The 16,083-nt window shown below is 44.8% G+C and overlaps 1 protein-coding gene across 7 annotated transcripts in view; it reads left to right on the forward strand.

Moving 5' to 3' along the window:
- ANKRD27 (ankyrin repeat domain 27) overlaps positions 1 to 16,083 on the forward strand; it is a 72,608-nt gene that overhangs the window by 43,842 nt on the left and 12,683 nt on the right. For 6 of the 7 annotated variants that reach the window (XR_008311179.1, XM_053270388.1, XM_053270391.1 and 3 more), the window contains 4 exons: positions 1,451 to 1,495; positions 11,275 to 11,397; positions 12,751 to 12,948; positions 14,521 to 14,640. Coding sequence is in view for 6 of the 7 variants with exons in the window: in XM_053270388.1 (XP_053126363.1) it covers positions 1,451 to 1,495; positions 11,275 to 11,397; positions 12,751 to 12,948; positions 14,521 to 14,640 (486 nt within the window). In the remaining variant the exon portion in view is untranslated. The remainder of the gene's footprint in view (positions 1 to 1,450; positions 1,496 to 11,274; positions 11,398 to 12,750; positions 12,949 to 14,520; positions 14,641 to 16,083) is intronic. The other variant, XM_053270392.1, reaches the window with a different exon arrangement.

Consider the following 16,083-nt stretch of genomic DNA (forward strand, 5'->3'; position numbering starts at 1 on the left):
CATATACTGAGTCAGACCATTGGTCTGTCTAGCTCAGTGTTGTCTTCACAGACTGGCAGCGGCTTCTCCAAGGTTGCAGGCAGGAATCTCTCTCAGCTCTATCTTGGAGATGCTGCTAGGGAGGGAACTTGAAACCTTCTGCTCTTCCCAGAGCGGCTCCATCCCCTGAGGGGAATCTCTTCCATGCTCACACTTCAGGTCTCCCATTCAGATGCAACCAGGGCAGACCCTGCTTAGCTATGGGGACAAGTCATGCTTGCTACCACAAGACCAGTTCTCTTCTCCTCTATGTAACACTTGGTTCAAATCCTGATGATGGTCAGGCAGTTTTTTTGCAGGAGCGGTGCAGGATAATCTGAACTGTCCAGATTTGATCTTGTTAGAGGCAATGGCTCTCAAAGCTTTCCTAGGCTCCTCAGAATTTCCCTGAACAAGAAACTTTCTTTCAAGCATGTTGTTAAAGATTGAAATGATCGAATGTCTTAGTTAACATTGGACTTGCTTACTTATGGAGGTTGTCATCCCTCCCCTACCGCGAGGATTCCTTACTGGCAAAAACCTGTGTTTGGCAAATTCGCGCTTGGCAAGTCATTGAAATGAATGGGAAACAGAGGGTTAGGGGGACTGAGATTGCAAAAAGACCAAGAAATAAAGGGGAAATGTGTGAAAATCTGCAAAAATCCTTTAATACTGCCAAGAGTCACCCAGAAGAATGAGCAGATTGAACCTCTGGAAAAGCTTTGAAACACCCCCCACCCCCAATCACTCAAAGGCACTTTAAATTGCGAGAAGTGGGCAAGGGCCAGCAAGAGGAATGAATGGGTTGAACTTCTGAACTTTCACAAATCGCTAAAACCCTCGCCAGCCACGGATACTCGGGTTGCGGTTGCCGAGACCAGACACAATTTCCCGTTCGTGGATACTCAAAACCATGGCTGGAAAAACTGCGGTTGAAGAGGGATGATTGTATATACAGATGTTCTTAGACTACTCAGTGGACCCGCTTCTGTTTATTTTTTACCATTTGGCCTTTGTGTTCCCTCTAACAGGGATTCCCAGATGGTGTGGACTACAAATCCCACAATCCCCAAGCAAAAGCCATTGCAGCTGGAGATTCTGGGAGTTGTAGTGAACAACATCTGGGAATCCCTGTTAGCGAGAACACTGCTTTGGACTCAGATATAATCCTGAAAATGCAACCCTCAAGACAGCTTTTATGCTGCAACCCCAAACAAGGCAACTATAATCGGGCAGGTCATGTATATCCAGGCCCCATGTGGAGGTGCTGTTCGTACAGTTGGCCCTTATTGACCCCTTGTTGGGTCTACTGGATGTATGAACTGACCTGCCCACAAGAGAGGACCATGGATGTTCAGAGATCACATTATAAGACTGACACTGTAGATCGCACCTAAAATGTCTTTTCCTTTGGGTTTCATTTATTGTGTAGGTGGAAAAGCTCTTGCGAGCAGTGGCTGACGGAGACCTTGAAATGGTAAGGTGTCCTGTATTCTGTCTTATTTCTTTGGAGCTTTGTAGGTTGTATATGCAACACCATGTTGCCTGTGTTGATAGCGTTATAAATAACATAGGGATCACGACTAGGGTACACTTTGGCCAATGACATGAAGCTATAGAAAGAAGAGCCAAGGGAGGGGGGAGTTTGATTGCATTTGTAGAAAAGTCTGCATGGTGATATTGCTCCAATGCTTTCTAGAAAGGACAACTGGCCCTGAAATTGAGGACTTGATTTCACATTAGCCCAACTTGGTCATTATGCTACATACAGGTGTTTGTGCACTCGTACATGTGTACGTGTGAATGACTGTACCTATGTTCATTTTAAAAGTGAACCTGGATACAGGCCCTTCAAATGCATGGTTCATATAGGAAGTGGACTGCTGAACCTGCAGTCAACATAACTTGTTACTGACTCTACCTGTGTATAGGTCTGTACCTCTGTACACTCATTGTACAAGAGTTGAACATAACGTTGAATGGGCCTATTGTGATATGTTTCTCTCCCCGTTGAATTAGCTCCATGAAGTAGAATGCTCGCTCTGTTTAAAGAGAGCTTGGCTTTAAAAAGGTACCTCTTGCCTTGCCATGAGATCATTTCCGCAGCCATTTTAATACATCTTTTAGAATCATGAATATTTGGAGGTAGTCTCTTTCCTGGGTCTTCCTCCAAAGAGATGAGCTGGGCACTAAGAATTAGATGAATTCTTCTTCCAAAGAGTTAGATGAAAGGCACTAAAGCACTGATTGTGCATTGTATCGTGAGGTAATGGTCTCAGTTGCTGTGTGTGTTCTAGAAAAGCATATGGTGGGTCCCCTCAAGGGCTGTACCAGTTTGGAATAGAAGAAATGTACAATTGAGTTTGTTTAAAGGATTTTTTTAACCCTGCTTTACAGTTTTAATGGGAAGATTCCCAAGGCTTTAAATATGGAAATATCATTAAACATAAAAATTTCCCAAAATACAACAGTGTACAGAAGAACAAAAGCAGCCTAAAATCAAATAACAAAAAGTAGCAAGACCACATAAACAGTAAGATTCCATACACCAGTAAAAGCACCTCCTTGCAGTCTGCTAAAATCTCCAGCAAAGAGCTGTCTTCATTTGACATTTAAAACTTAACGAAACAGGTGCCAGCTAGACATCTCTGGGGAGGCAGTTGGGTGCCACCACAAAGAAGGTGCTCTCCTTGTTCATCTCCTTCCTCGGATCTCCTCTGGATGTTTTTCCATGTCAAAAATTATTTCTTTTTGGAAAGCTGGTATGCTAGGCAGAAGTCTAGTCTAGCCTCTTCTCCTTGTCCTGTGAGTGATTGTGTGGGAGCTGGACAGGGCATTCCATTCCCATCATATTACTGAGGGTGGGTGAAAAACCACCATATGATGACTCTGCCCTCCTCCGCCCTTGCTTTTTGAGTTCACATGACTGCCGATGGGGTGTGTGCCCAGCTCTCCTATCCTGATTGGCGGCTCCTCTAACCCTATTTCAGGTTGTGTGAATGAGCCTAATGTCTGAATAGGGCTCTTGTTAAAGAGACATTGAGCTTGTCTCTGTAGCATCCTGTGCAAGGCAGAATTCCTCTGACTGCCTCCCTCCCTCTATGTTGGGTCCTGCATGGACTCTCCTGCTGCGGCTTCTCCCTCCTTTTCCAGCAGTCACTCCAGGTTCTTCCTCTGCACCGGGGTTCTCAACCTTGGGTCCCCAGATGTTGCTGGACTCCAACTCCTATCACCCCCAGCCACAAATGGCCATTGTGGCTGGGCTGATGGGAGTTGAAGTTCAGCAACCTCTGGTTGAGAATCTCTGCTCTACACCAATCCTACTAGATGGTCCAGACCAGCCTAGACTCTGCTGTGAATATTTCTGCACAAAACACACATGTAAACACATCAGTTATAGAGGGGATGTATGTGTTTCAAATGTGGATTTTCCTTGGAGGATTTGTGCGGGAGGCAAGCAAGAATGGATTGGCCCTCTGTTTCCATGTATTTGAAAGGGAGAGAAGACATGTTTGAAATATGGGTGTTCTTTTAAGAACATAAGAACAGCCCTGCTGGATCAGGCCATAGGCCCATCTAGTCCAGTATCCTGTTTCACACAGTGGCCCACCAGATGCCTCTGAGAAGCCCACAGGCAGAGAGTAAGGATTTGTCCTCTCTCCTGCTGTTGCTCCCCTGCAACTGGTATTGAGAGGCATCGTGCCTCTGAGGCTGGAGGTGGCCCACAGCCACCAGACTAGTAGCCACTGATAGACATGTCCACCATGAATCTGTCTAAGCCCCTTTTAAAGTCATCCAAGCTGGTGGCCATCACCACATCCCATGGCAAGGAATTCCATAGATTAATTGCGTGCTGTGTGAAAAAGTACTTTTTTTGTCGGTCCTAAATTCCAACTTTCTGTTTCATGGGGTGACCCCTGGATCTAGTGTTGTGAGAAAGGGAGAAAAATTTCTCTCTTTCCACCCTCTCCACTCCATGCATAATTTTATACACCTTGATCATATCTCCCCTTAGTCGCCTCTTTTCTAATGCAAAGAGCCCCAGTTTAAGGAAGGTGCTCCAGGCCCCTGATGGATGGTGCAGCATGTTTTGGACTCAGGTGCAAAATCTCTCACGGGAAGCATTCCTGAGATGGAAATCAGGGCTTTGTTTCCTCAGTGTGTATAATTGTAATATCAGCTCTGAGCAAGAAGTCACGGCAGGCTTAATGATGTCAACAAACACAGTTAAAGAAAACAAACAGGCTTGCATGAATTAAAAGCAATTGGTGATGTGTTGACTGTTACTATCTTCCTTTCCATAAAGGGCTGGCATGGCAATATCAATCCAGCTATTCCCATCCTATAATTTGCATTATTTACTGTCTCCCTTAATGACTGAGAACTGCCATCGCAGTTTTATTCTTCAGAAACCTTTTAATCAGGCAAATTATACTGCTGCATATTTGATATTTAATGTTTGTGGGCGTTCCCATTTTTAAAAAAATACATGTAATTTACAAAGACTGTGAAACCATGGAGGCTCAATTCAGATATCACACCAGCCTGTGATTCATTCAGGAAACTTAGCTATGACTTGGTGCGATGGCTGAATTGACGAATCCTGCTTTGCAGTTGTTTGGCAAACCAGAATCAGAAACCATGGTTTTGAAGTGGGTTTGTAGCCTATGGTTTGTGATAACCATGGTTTGGCCTGGTGTCTGAATAAAGCCCTATTTACAGCTGTTGATGCACCTCCAGAGTCTGCTCCACTTAGAAATTGAGGTGCTGATCAAGTGGGAAACAAACACAGATCAACAGCTCTAAACCATGGTTTGCCTGTTCTCAACAACAGTGCAAATTATGGTTTGTCATGATGTCTGAATGGAACCTCATAACCCGGTAACAAGGATCAGCTTTAAAAAGCTGGCTTTAGTTGCACAAGGCAGGATCACGTGATCAGAGAGGAGAGCTGGTCTTGTGGTAGCAAGCATGACTTATCCCCTTAGTTAAGCAGGGTCTGCCCTGGTTGCATATGAATGGGAGACTTGATGTGTGAGCACTGTAAGATCTTCCCCTTAGGGGATGGAGCTCCTCTGGGAAGAGCAGAAGGTTCCAAGTTCCCTCCATGGCAGCATCTCCAAGATAGGGCTGAGAGAGATTCTTGCCTGCAACCTTGGAGAAGTTTGTGTAATACTGAGCTAGGTGGACCTATAGTCTGATTCAGTATATGGCAGCTTCCTATGATCTGCCTCAAGTCCAGTGCCCGGGGAGTGCATGCTCCCAAGGACACACCCATCCCTAGTTCCCCAAGCCTTCTGCCTGACATTCTCTGCAAATTTGTACCTGACATTTGAAGTTAGATGGAGAAAGTCCAGTGAGTGTTGGGTGGAAAGCTTGGGAACTTGCAGGGGGTGAGTTCAAACAGCACACTCCCTAGGAACCAGGGATGTGCAGCAGGTTGTACGAAGCTGTCCACAGCATGTGAGGCTGCAAGGCAATGCTCTTTGTTCTTCCTGTGTGCAACATCTACACAACTCCTGGGTGGCTGGTTTTATTTTCTGTTAGTCTTGATCATATGTGCCATTTGCAGTCAGCGCCCAGTAGAGGAGTTTGCCTTGATTTGCAAGCTGTTGGTTCAGCCAGCGAGAGAGTGAGTGCGTTCAGGAGGGAAGCAGAGATCGCTAGTAGTCACCACCTCGATGTCGCGTCATTTGTGGTGCCTCGTCATTTGCTGGGGAAATACTGGAGTTGTGGGGAAAACAAACAAAGTTGTTTTGTTGTGTTAAATGTTTTATTGTTTCACTGTTGTGAGCTGTCCTGAGCAGTACTGTACTGGCGGGTGGGGTTATAAACGTTTTAAATAAATAGGCAAACAAAACTCCACATAGCAAAAGCCATGCTGTTTTTATGTGGCCAAATATGCTTTGTTGCGCATGCAGCAAATGCATTACTGACCTGGAATAGTTGGGGGCCAAGGCACACTTCACAGCTTGGCCTGGCTGGGTATCTGCCCAGGTCGGCGTCCTTCAGGGGATCTGCCGCGAAGGGAAACCTGCCCTTTCTGTTCCTCCTGCTTGTGTGCCTGCCTTTACCTTCAGGTCTGGGGGCGGGGGGGGGGGACAAAAATGGCGGCAAGGAAGCAGAGCAGTCCTGCTATAGACTTGCTTGCCAGCTCTCTCCCTGGTGGCAGCTGACAGCAAAGGAATTGGTGGCTCCACCAAGTGTGCTTTGCTTAAGGATCTCCTACCACCTGGAAGCCAGCATTGTGAGGGTTAAAGGCTGTCTCCTGGGCTGAGTTCCTGCCTCCCAAAAAGCTGAATTGTGCAATGTCTTTGAAAGATACCAATTAACCTGTAATTTACTTAACTTGCTATGGGGGAGGCCAGTGAAGCCCTGCCGCTAGGAATCTTAACTCAGGCATTGTCCATACACTTTCTAACATACCTTTGCAGTAATGACTAGAAGCTTGCTTTTTATTTTTAATGGAAGCTGAGGTTTTCAGGAGGTTGAATTGTCCACTCTGTTCCGCATTCTGTGCTTTTCATGGGCTACTGTGGAATTGCAACATTCTTGCATGTATTTTCCCACTGCCATCCTGTATCTAAATAAAATAAAACAAATGGAAAAAACAACCCAAACAGAAAATGGTTAGGCAAGGGTTTTGGAAGCTGGGGGTCTCAGGCTGTTGACAGGCACTGGAAGGCTTTGCCATGCCCCCTTAGCCAACTGGTACCCAGACTGGTCTGCCAGTCCTACACAAAGACCTGGTTTATGCAGTTGTTCAAATCTAGGTTTAATGTGGGTTACCGACTTCAATGTGAGTGTGTGAACCCATGCCAAAGTGGTTTATGGTCTGAGATGAAGCTGAGAGTCCCAGCCTTGGTGTGGGTTCACACAATCATTTAAATGTTGGTAACCCACATTAAACCTAGATTCAAATGATTGTGTGAAGGAGGCCAAAGAGAAAAATGTCTATTCCAGCACAAGTTATAATGCATCTCTAGGAGATGAAGACAGCTGTGCAGCCAGATTCTGCAGCAGAGAGTACATCCTCTTGCTGGTTTGTTTTTTCTGAATTGCTTCTTGTCGGAAATGTAAAGAAATCGCAAAGTGACGTGCATTAATTGATGAGATCAGATTACGACAGCTTCATGGGATACTTAACATGTGCATCTATTTTAAAGTGCATTTAACCTTTCGACTGAAATCCTCCATTAATCCATTGTAATTGGAAACAGATAGGTTTGAGATAGCATGATTAAACTTTGGTAAAGCACAAATTTAAATTGCAGTGTAGTGCTGAACTGTTATTTAGTCTACAGATTTCTGGTTGTCCAGAGATTGTACTATCTGTGCAACTGATGGGAGGAGCTTGTACAGGAATGAATCTTGTTTATCTGCATCTGAGGAGCTTAATTGTCCTTAGGATACATCCCAGGGATGTGGGTTTTCCATTAACCTTTGAACTGGAAAGATTTCTGGAAAACTTCCAGGAAAATGTTTTCCTGAATTTCCATGCAGTTTTTCTAATTTGCACAAAATTGTCATCAAATCAGACTGTAATCTGATTTGGCATGGTTTTTTACCTGTATAGTTAGAGTGGGTGAGAGAGTGCACCCACACAAATTTTACTGTTTACAATCAGTAAAACACATATGTACTCTCTCTCTCATGCTTCTTAGAGAAACTCACCTAAAAACATTATTTTTGATCCTTCTAGTTGTGGTGATGATGATGAATATTTATATGATGATGAATATTTATATTTATGCAAAAGCAAAAAAAAAAAGTTCTCGAAGCAGCTTACATAGAAAAAGAAACAAGTGGTTCCCTGTACCAAAAGGGCTGACAGTCTAAAAAGAAACATGAGGTAGACACCAGCAACAGCCACTGGAGGGATGCTGTGCTCGGGTTGGATAGGGCCAGTTGCTCTCCCCCTGCTAAACATAAGGGACTCACAATTTTAAAAAGGTGCCCATTTGCTCAGTTACAATTCACCTAATATTTTTATCTTTTGGTTATGTCAAATGATTGAGCGCTTCTTAGATTTCTCTCTCTCTCCAACCCTCCCCAGTTCTAATGCTAACCAGGCATACACCAAAACAAAGGTTGTTCGTACGTACTGGCTCTTTCCTTCCCTCAACTCCCTCTATGGCTGTACTATATTTATACCACAAAATACATTCCTTATGCCAGGCAACTTGAAGCATGGCCTGTACTGGATGCTTTTGCTTCTGTGACAGGTTTGCTTAAGAGCAAGATGGTGTTTTAACCTAGTTCTGTAGCTTGGTTGTGTGGGTAGCCTGTGGTATGACTAGCTACTTTTGTGTGTTTTGTGTGTGTGTGTGTGTGTGTGTGTGTGTGTGTGTGTGAGTGTGTGAAGCAAGACTGAATATTTCAAAAACTCCTCTGGGAAAGCATACAGAAGTATATCAGACTGCCCTGGGAGTGAGGTGGTCCATGATGTTCTCTCCGCTGCGATGTTCTCTCATTTTATTCCCCCCACCACCGCCAATATGTGTAAATGGCAGCCTGCCTTTACCATCAGTCAGTCTATCTGAAGCTCCTTCCTGACAGAAGAGCATGAAACCTGGACTGTTCCCTATAACATGGTTAAGAACACAAGAACAGCCCTGCTGGATCAGGCCCAAGGAAGCCCATCTGGTCCAGCATCCTGTTTCACACAGTGGCCCACCAGATGCCGCTGGAAGCCCACAGGCAGGAGTTGAGGGCATGCCCTCTCTCCTGCTGTGACTCCCCTGCAACTGGTACTCAGAGGCATCCTGCCTTTGAGGCTGGAGGTGGCCTGTAGCCCTCCTATAGTTCCTGTAACCCCAACGTGCAAAGGCCCAGAAGAGTATGCCTCTCTTCCATCCAAAATATTTGCAGTTATATTATGTCTTTGTGCGGATTTTCATTGTCTGAAAAGTGGAGTATAAATATAATAGATTTCCTTGCATGGGATAAATAGAGGGGAGCTTAGGGGTGCCAGAGGTGCTGAGGCTAAACCTGCACTGACTGCAGGGTCTTGGCCAAGATTTAGGGTTGGCCCCCTTTCAGCTGCATCCCAGGCTTGCTTTGGAACAAAGCATCTGGCCCCTATCCGCATAGTCTTGTCCTGGCTTCTGTTTCTTGGTCACTGAACATTGGCAGTTTTTCTTCTTTCTTTTCGCATGTAGATAATCAGATAGGATGTTTTCATAGGTTTCTGGCTATACAGAATTATAGAATAAATGTGAAATACTCTCAGTAAAGCAGTGGTATCCCTTTAGAAGATTCAGCTGGTCAAAGGTTGCTTGTAATAATGATCAACCACACGTTTTTCAGGTTCCCTAATTAAAGGGAACTGTCCGTCTCCAGTTACCACTGGTATGTCTGGCGGCGACTTGGAACTGGGCCTTCTCTGTAGCTGCTCTTGGGCTGTGGAATGCACTCCCTGCAGAAATCTGTGCTTTGGGATAATCGTTGGCCTTCAAGAGAGCCCTTAAAACTTATTTGTTTGGTCTGACCATCCAGGGTTTTTTAATTGCTTTTAAACGGTTCTAACTCTTGATGGTTTTAGACTGTTTTAAAATTTGTTTTTCTAGTGTTTTAAGTTGATTGTTTTAAATGATTGTTTGCATTTTAAATTATTTTGTTTTAAACTTTGTTTTAAAACAATATAATATTGTTTTAAATGATTTTGTTTTGTTGAGCACTGCCCAAATCCTTTAGATGGGGTGTTTATAAAAATGTAATAAATGATGATGATGGTGGTGGTGGTGATGATGATGATGATGATGATATCAATAACAATAATATTGATAATAAAATTCTGCCATCCCAGGTCCTTGGGAAGGAATGTCTGGATAAAACAAACCAGTCAATAACACCTGTCTGACTGTGTAAACAAGAAATAATAATACAATAAAGTACACAGATTGTTTGTGATTTCAGCATGTGTCTTTGGTGCAAGACACTGTGCTTGGTCCCGCTCTTTGCTTATGTTGTAGTATGGAAAAATAAGGATTTATTTATTATAAGCTCTAGGGGACGAGTGCTGGTCTTGTGGTAGTAAGCATGACTTGCCCCCTTTGCTAAGCAGGGTCTACCTTGGTTTGTATTTAGATGGGTGACTACATGTGAGCATTGTAAGAGATTTCCCTTAGGGAATGGGGCTGTAGCTCAGTAGAAGAGCATCTGCTTGCATGCAGAAGGTCCCAGGTTCATTCCCTGGCATCTCCAGATAGGACTGGGAGAGACTCCTGCCTGAACCCTTGGAGAAGCCGCTGCCAATCAGTGTATACAATACTGAGCTAGATGGACCAAGAGCTGGACTCCACATAAGGCAGCTTCCTCTATTCCTATGTCAGTTCCATCTGTGGTGTGGATATAAACTGGCACATGGAATTCCTATCTTCAAGCTAAGGTAGTTGGTTCTTTTACAGCTGTATGAAATGTTAAAATGTGTATGCTGGCTTTGAGTTTTCCAACAGCAAGGCCTTGCAATTAAGAATTTCTCCACCAAATGTCTCAGCAAACTTGTCCCATCTGAGGAAGAGAAACAGTAGCCTTTGAAACAAAAGGTGTTCCAGCCCTGCATGGCTTTTCCTTCTGAGCAAAAATCAGCATACTTATCTTTGACTCGAAGCAGTGATGTTTAAAATACAAGAAAAGGTGAGGACCAGGGAAAGATGCCAGCATATTCTGGCGGACTGCCCTCAGTTTAATCTCCAGCAATCCAACCTAAAAGGATTTGAGAAGCCGTGTGCAGAGGTGAGCGTCAAAGTCTCGATTAGGAGCGGGGGAGTCGTTTCCAATTTACCTCACCATGCCTTGACGAACTTTTCTTGACAGCAAGAATGTTTACCTTTCCCCTCTTATTTTCACTTGACTTGAAGTAAATGAAATGCCAGGAGGGTCCTTGGTGAGGTCTCCTTGATGTCTCATTCATTTTGCAGTTCTCTTCTTTTTCTGTGAAAATATCACCAGGTGGCAGCCTTGTTCTCACTGAAGTGGCAATCCTGTGTCTGGGCATTATGCTCATGCGCGTAGATGCTCCTCCAGGAAAGGAAATTCACCCATATTGAAAACTAGCATGTAGAAGCCTAGTCGCCTCCTTGATATGCTAGCTTTCCGCATGCAGGAATTTTTTTTTATATGGAAGAGAATTCAATCACATGAGCCACCACTAGCAGTCAAAAGTGGTACAGTCCAGACACAAGCTTACACCTTCGGTAAGCCTACGATTCAGACTATAAAAAGATAATGCTTCCCCCCCCCTCCCCATTGCAGGTTCGTTATCTTCTGGAGTGGGTGGAGGATGATCTAGAAGAAGCTGAGGAAGCCAGCAGCATGGAGAAACTCGAGTTCTGCCACCCCTTGTGCCAGTGTCCCCGATGTGGTCCTGTGCAAAAGGTTTGTTTTCCTAACCCACCAGCCAGCGTTCCATGTCATAGATTCCCAGGTGTTGCTGACAGCAACTCCCATCATCCCTAGCGGCAATGGCCTTTGGCTGGGAATGATGGGAATTGCAGTCAGCCACATCTGGGAATCCCTGTTACACAGAGGCATAACTATAGGGGGGGCAGGGGGGGCACGTGCCCCGGGCGCCATCTTTTCTGGTCACATGGGGGGCGCCGACATGACAACATTTTAAATTTTTTTTTTAAATTTTTTGTTAATACAAATGTTTCCTGCTCAGTGCAGCAGCGCTGCAGCAGTCAAGGGAGCGCGTAGGCAGCCCATTCCCCATGAGCGGTCCCTTCCGTGCCGCCCGCCCCCCCCCCATTGCTTTGCTGGTGCCTGGCGGCCAGTCAGTGGCCTGGCTTGGCGGTGGCAGCGGGCGCTTGTGAGGAAAAACCTAAGTATAATGTAGTATGTTGTGGCACGGGGGGGCGCGGGGGGGCGCCATTTCAGTGCTTGCCCCGGGCGCCATTTTCCCTAGTTACACCTCTGCTGTTACAGGGCACAGTGTCGCTCTTTGCTCATAAGAGGCCTGTGATTAATAGTGTCCAGCTCTTAAACATGGCCCCGTCCTTAATAGAGTTCATGACCTCGTGGGATGAAGCTGCTTTTCTGGCTAATCGGACTGTTGAAAGGATTGAGCAGCAGTGGGGGGAAGCTTATTTCCCTGTGTTAGCAGGCTAACCCTGCTAATGAGGCAAGGAGGCAGCTTTCAAAGTGGGGATTCTCTTATATTTATCAGGGGGTGAGCAATGGGCCCAGTTCAACCCCAGCATAGCATTTCTCCTGTGGCTGTTGCTGGCGTCTCTGTTGTGTTCGTTTTTAGACTGTGTGAGCCCTTTGAGGAAAGGGAACCTCCATCTCCTTCTTCATCTCCTCCTCCTCCTCCTTCGCAAACCGTTTTGAGAACATTTGTTGAAAAGCAGTATGGAAATAGTAGTAGTAACAGCGACAGACTTTTCAGAGGATGAATTTTTATGTCCTCAACGTTCTGCTTTTTTCAATGGCGCATTCCAGAACTTTATTACCGTTATCTTCAAGAAGATTTTGTACCGGTGAGAGTAAATGAGAGTTCTGTTCTGGCTGTGTCTTTCTCTTGCTTAAGCACATGAAGACTTGGCTAGCAGATGTGTATATAGGGGTGTTTTTGTTTTTGTCTTAAAGCGTGCAGATCCATTTACTAAAAGCATCTTTCAAAATCATAGATAAGAGAGACACCACTTTAAACGGTGCCTGTTTTTAAACTGGACGAAACACTGTGATGAATTCCCTTTTGGGTTTTTAAACTTGTCTTTCCCCCAACAGAAACTCCTCAGAGTCCCCTCCAGTGGCCTGGGAGTGGATGTTGCCAACCAGGATGGCTTGACACCGTTGCATGTGGCCGCGCTCCATGGGCATGCGGACTTGGTGTCCCTCTTACTCAGACACGGAGCCAGCAGTGGGGTGAGGAACGTGAGCTGTGCGGTGCCTCTTCACCTAGCCTGCCAGAATGGGCACTTCCAGGTGAGTGCTGTTTTACTCCAAAAACCTAACGGAGCACCCGAAAGGCAACTTGAAGTATGGTTGGTGCTGAGTAAAGCCATGTGGGCGACAAGGATAGAGGGGAGTCTGGCTTTTAACTTGTTTAATATTGCATCTGCTTTAATTAAGCAGATAGTATTGCCTCTGCTCTTAATTCATAGGGGATTTGGAAGGACAAGACAGGATGCTAACATTTACATATAAAAAGAGACCTCAAAATCCCCAGTGCCTTTCTTCTCACTTCCTTGGCCCTGTTCAACCCTTGTTCTCCTCTCCAGTCCATCCCAGCTCACTCAATTTAAAATGTCCACATCCTTTCTTATGTGAAAATTGCATGCTTGTTTGTTTATTTAATTTCTATTCCGCCAGACTTCAAAGGCTCGGTTCCCAGAGAAGGAGATGCTCTTATTTCATCAGGGAGCATATTCCAAAGCCCAGGATTCAGAGCACATTGCCAACATCATTTAACCTTTCTCCTCCTCCTCCTCCTCCTCGCCTATCATAGAGCAATAAGGACTCTTTTTGGCTTACACTCTTAGGTCTAGTTCTCACACAGTAGATGAGGCGATAAAACTGTGTGAGGGCTGTACCACTTCAAATCACAAGTGAGGGCAGATGGAAGACTTGATTCTGGAGTGGTACTAGGGTGGAGGAAGTCTGGTTTACATCTCTCTTCCGACATCCTTGTTCTCTGTGCATGACAGACAGCCCAGACAGGAACAGGAGGGCATGTGGGCTTGATTTGTGGGCAAATAGGTGGTCTTGCATTTTCGCTTGCCTGTTCAGCTGCTGAATATGAGCACAAGAAGTTCTTTTGCTGGGCTAAACCAAGCTCCAGGTTCTAGTCCATCATTCTTGGGAAGACTCCCAGCAACCAGAAGACATAGATGGTCCACTAGAAATTGGCTAGTGGTCCATTGGTGGGTCACAGTCTACCTTTACCCAGCCCTGGTCTAGTTCGCATTCCCTTGTTCTCTCTTCTTCCCATCACTATGAACACAGACTGTGAAGTGGGGCCTCATGATCCTTTTGACTCTTGGGTTTTTAAAGGGGGATGTGTCAGAAAAGTTACCAGAAAGTACAGGGTTCAGAAAAGTAACCAGTGACTACATGCCAGTGACTACACACACACACACACACACACACACACACACACACACACACACACACACACACACTCTCTGGCAAAATCTGGAAATGTAGGAGTGCCTTTTCGAAAGTAATGGCCACCCACCCACCCCCGGCTTCATGTCCCAAACTGCTGTTACTTTTCGGAAACCTGTACTTTGTGGTAACTTTTCTGACACTTCCCGCTTTAAAAACCCAAAAGTCAGAAGGATGGTGAGGCTTGTGTTCTTAGTGAAAGTCAAGATCAAGGGAGCTTTTGCCCTTCTGTTCTGCGGGAGGCTTCTGTCTACTTCGATGTGTAAGTGAATGTGCACATCTTTTGCCTTGCACTAAATGTAAGCCTTGGCTACAGTGCAGAGCTGCAAACATTTAACTCTTATTTCTGTACTCTGTGTAACACTGGAAGGTCAACACTTCTTTCAACAGGTTGTAAAGTGTCTGATGGAGTGCAATGCGAACCAAAATAAAAAGGACATTCATGGCAATACACCCTTAATTTATGCTTGCTCCAATGGTTATCAAGAGATGGTGGCCTTCTTATTACAGGTGAGAGAAGCTTACAGTTGTGTATTTTCACTTTCCTTTATGGAGGAGAGCTGGACTTGTGGTAGCAAGCACGACTTGTCCCCTTTGCTAAGCAGGGTCTGCCCTGGTTTCCATTTGAATAGGAGCCTGCATGTGTGGGCGCTGTAAGATATTCCTCTTAGGAGGTGGGGCTGCAGTGGGAAGAACATCTGCCTGCTTGCCTGCAGAAAGTTGTACGTTTCCTTCCTGGCATCTTTAGATCAGGCTGAGAGAGACTCCTGCCTGCAACCTTGGAGACGCTGATGCCACCCTGTGTAGACAAAAGTGAGCTAGATGGACCAATGGCAGCTTCCTATGTTTAGTTCTCATATTTTGTCGTCATGGGGGAATCTAGTATTCTTAATAGCAATGCTTTTCCCTGCTGGAATAGTATCCACTGAAAACTAATATATAGGACTGCAGCCATTGATGGATTGATCCAATTAGATTAATCCAGGGTTTCCCAACCTGTGGTACTCCAGATACTGCTGAACTGCAACTCCCATCATCCCCAGCCTTATAGCTGGGGATGATGGGAGTTGTAGTTTGGCAACATCTGGAGAACCACAAGTTGGGAAATTCTGGATTAATCTAACCGGATCAATAAATTAAAGGCTGCAGTCCTATATATTAGTTTCTGGATAAATACATTCTGGATTAATTTATTTAAAACTACAAAGGCATCCCCTAATAATCAGACAACACATAGTTAAACATTTTTTTAAAAAAATATGTAATTATTTATAAAAACTGCCTTAGAAGGGGCATTTCCTCTACACTTTCACATGGGAGCAAATGTCTTTGCCTGCTTTGAATCACTCATTTGCACCATCCGAAAGCAAAGGAAGTGTGGATGAAAAATAGTTTTTTTAAAATCAAAGCCATTATCTTGGATCTGAAGAACAATGGGCAGAAGGAGAAAATGATGTCCTGCTACTTCGCAAACTCTTCTGCAATCTCTAGTGGAAGCCATCTCCCGAGTATTGAATCACACCATACCAGGGGCTGCATCACATGGAGGGAGATGGTGGCTAAGCCTGTAGCATATCAACTCCAGTGGGCCATAAAAGGGTTTTGAAAAGATCTTGGGCAGAATCTTGCAGAAGAGCTTGTGCAAATGGAGGAACACTTTTGGATCTCAGATGACTGTTTTCCCATTCAGTGCTCATCCAGTAGGTCAGAAACTGCTCTGTCAGAAACTGTCAGAAAGTGGAAGAGGCTCTCTGCTAGTGAATGGGTACTTTAGACCCAAGCTGTTCTGTTAAGGCTTTTGCAAATATATGTAGGTTTAATCAATTAAAACTCATCTGATTACTCAACTAAGATTTCTGTAATCAGGAAATCCACCCTACTAATATTTATTTATTTTAATTTCATTTAACATATTTTTATACTGCCCCAAACGTACATCTCTGGGCGGTTCAC

The sequence above is a fragment of the Hemicordylus capensis genome, chromosome 9 (assembly GCF_027244095.1).
Source record: "Hemicordylus capensis ecotype Gifberg chromosome 9, rHemCap1.1.pri, whole genome shotgun sequence".
Lineage (NCBI taxonomy): Eukaryota > Metazoa > Chordata > Lepidosauria > Squamata > Cordylidae > Hemicordylus > Hemicordylus capensis.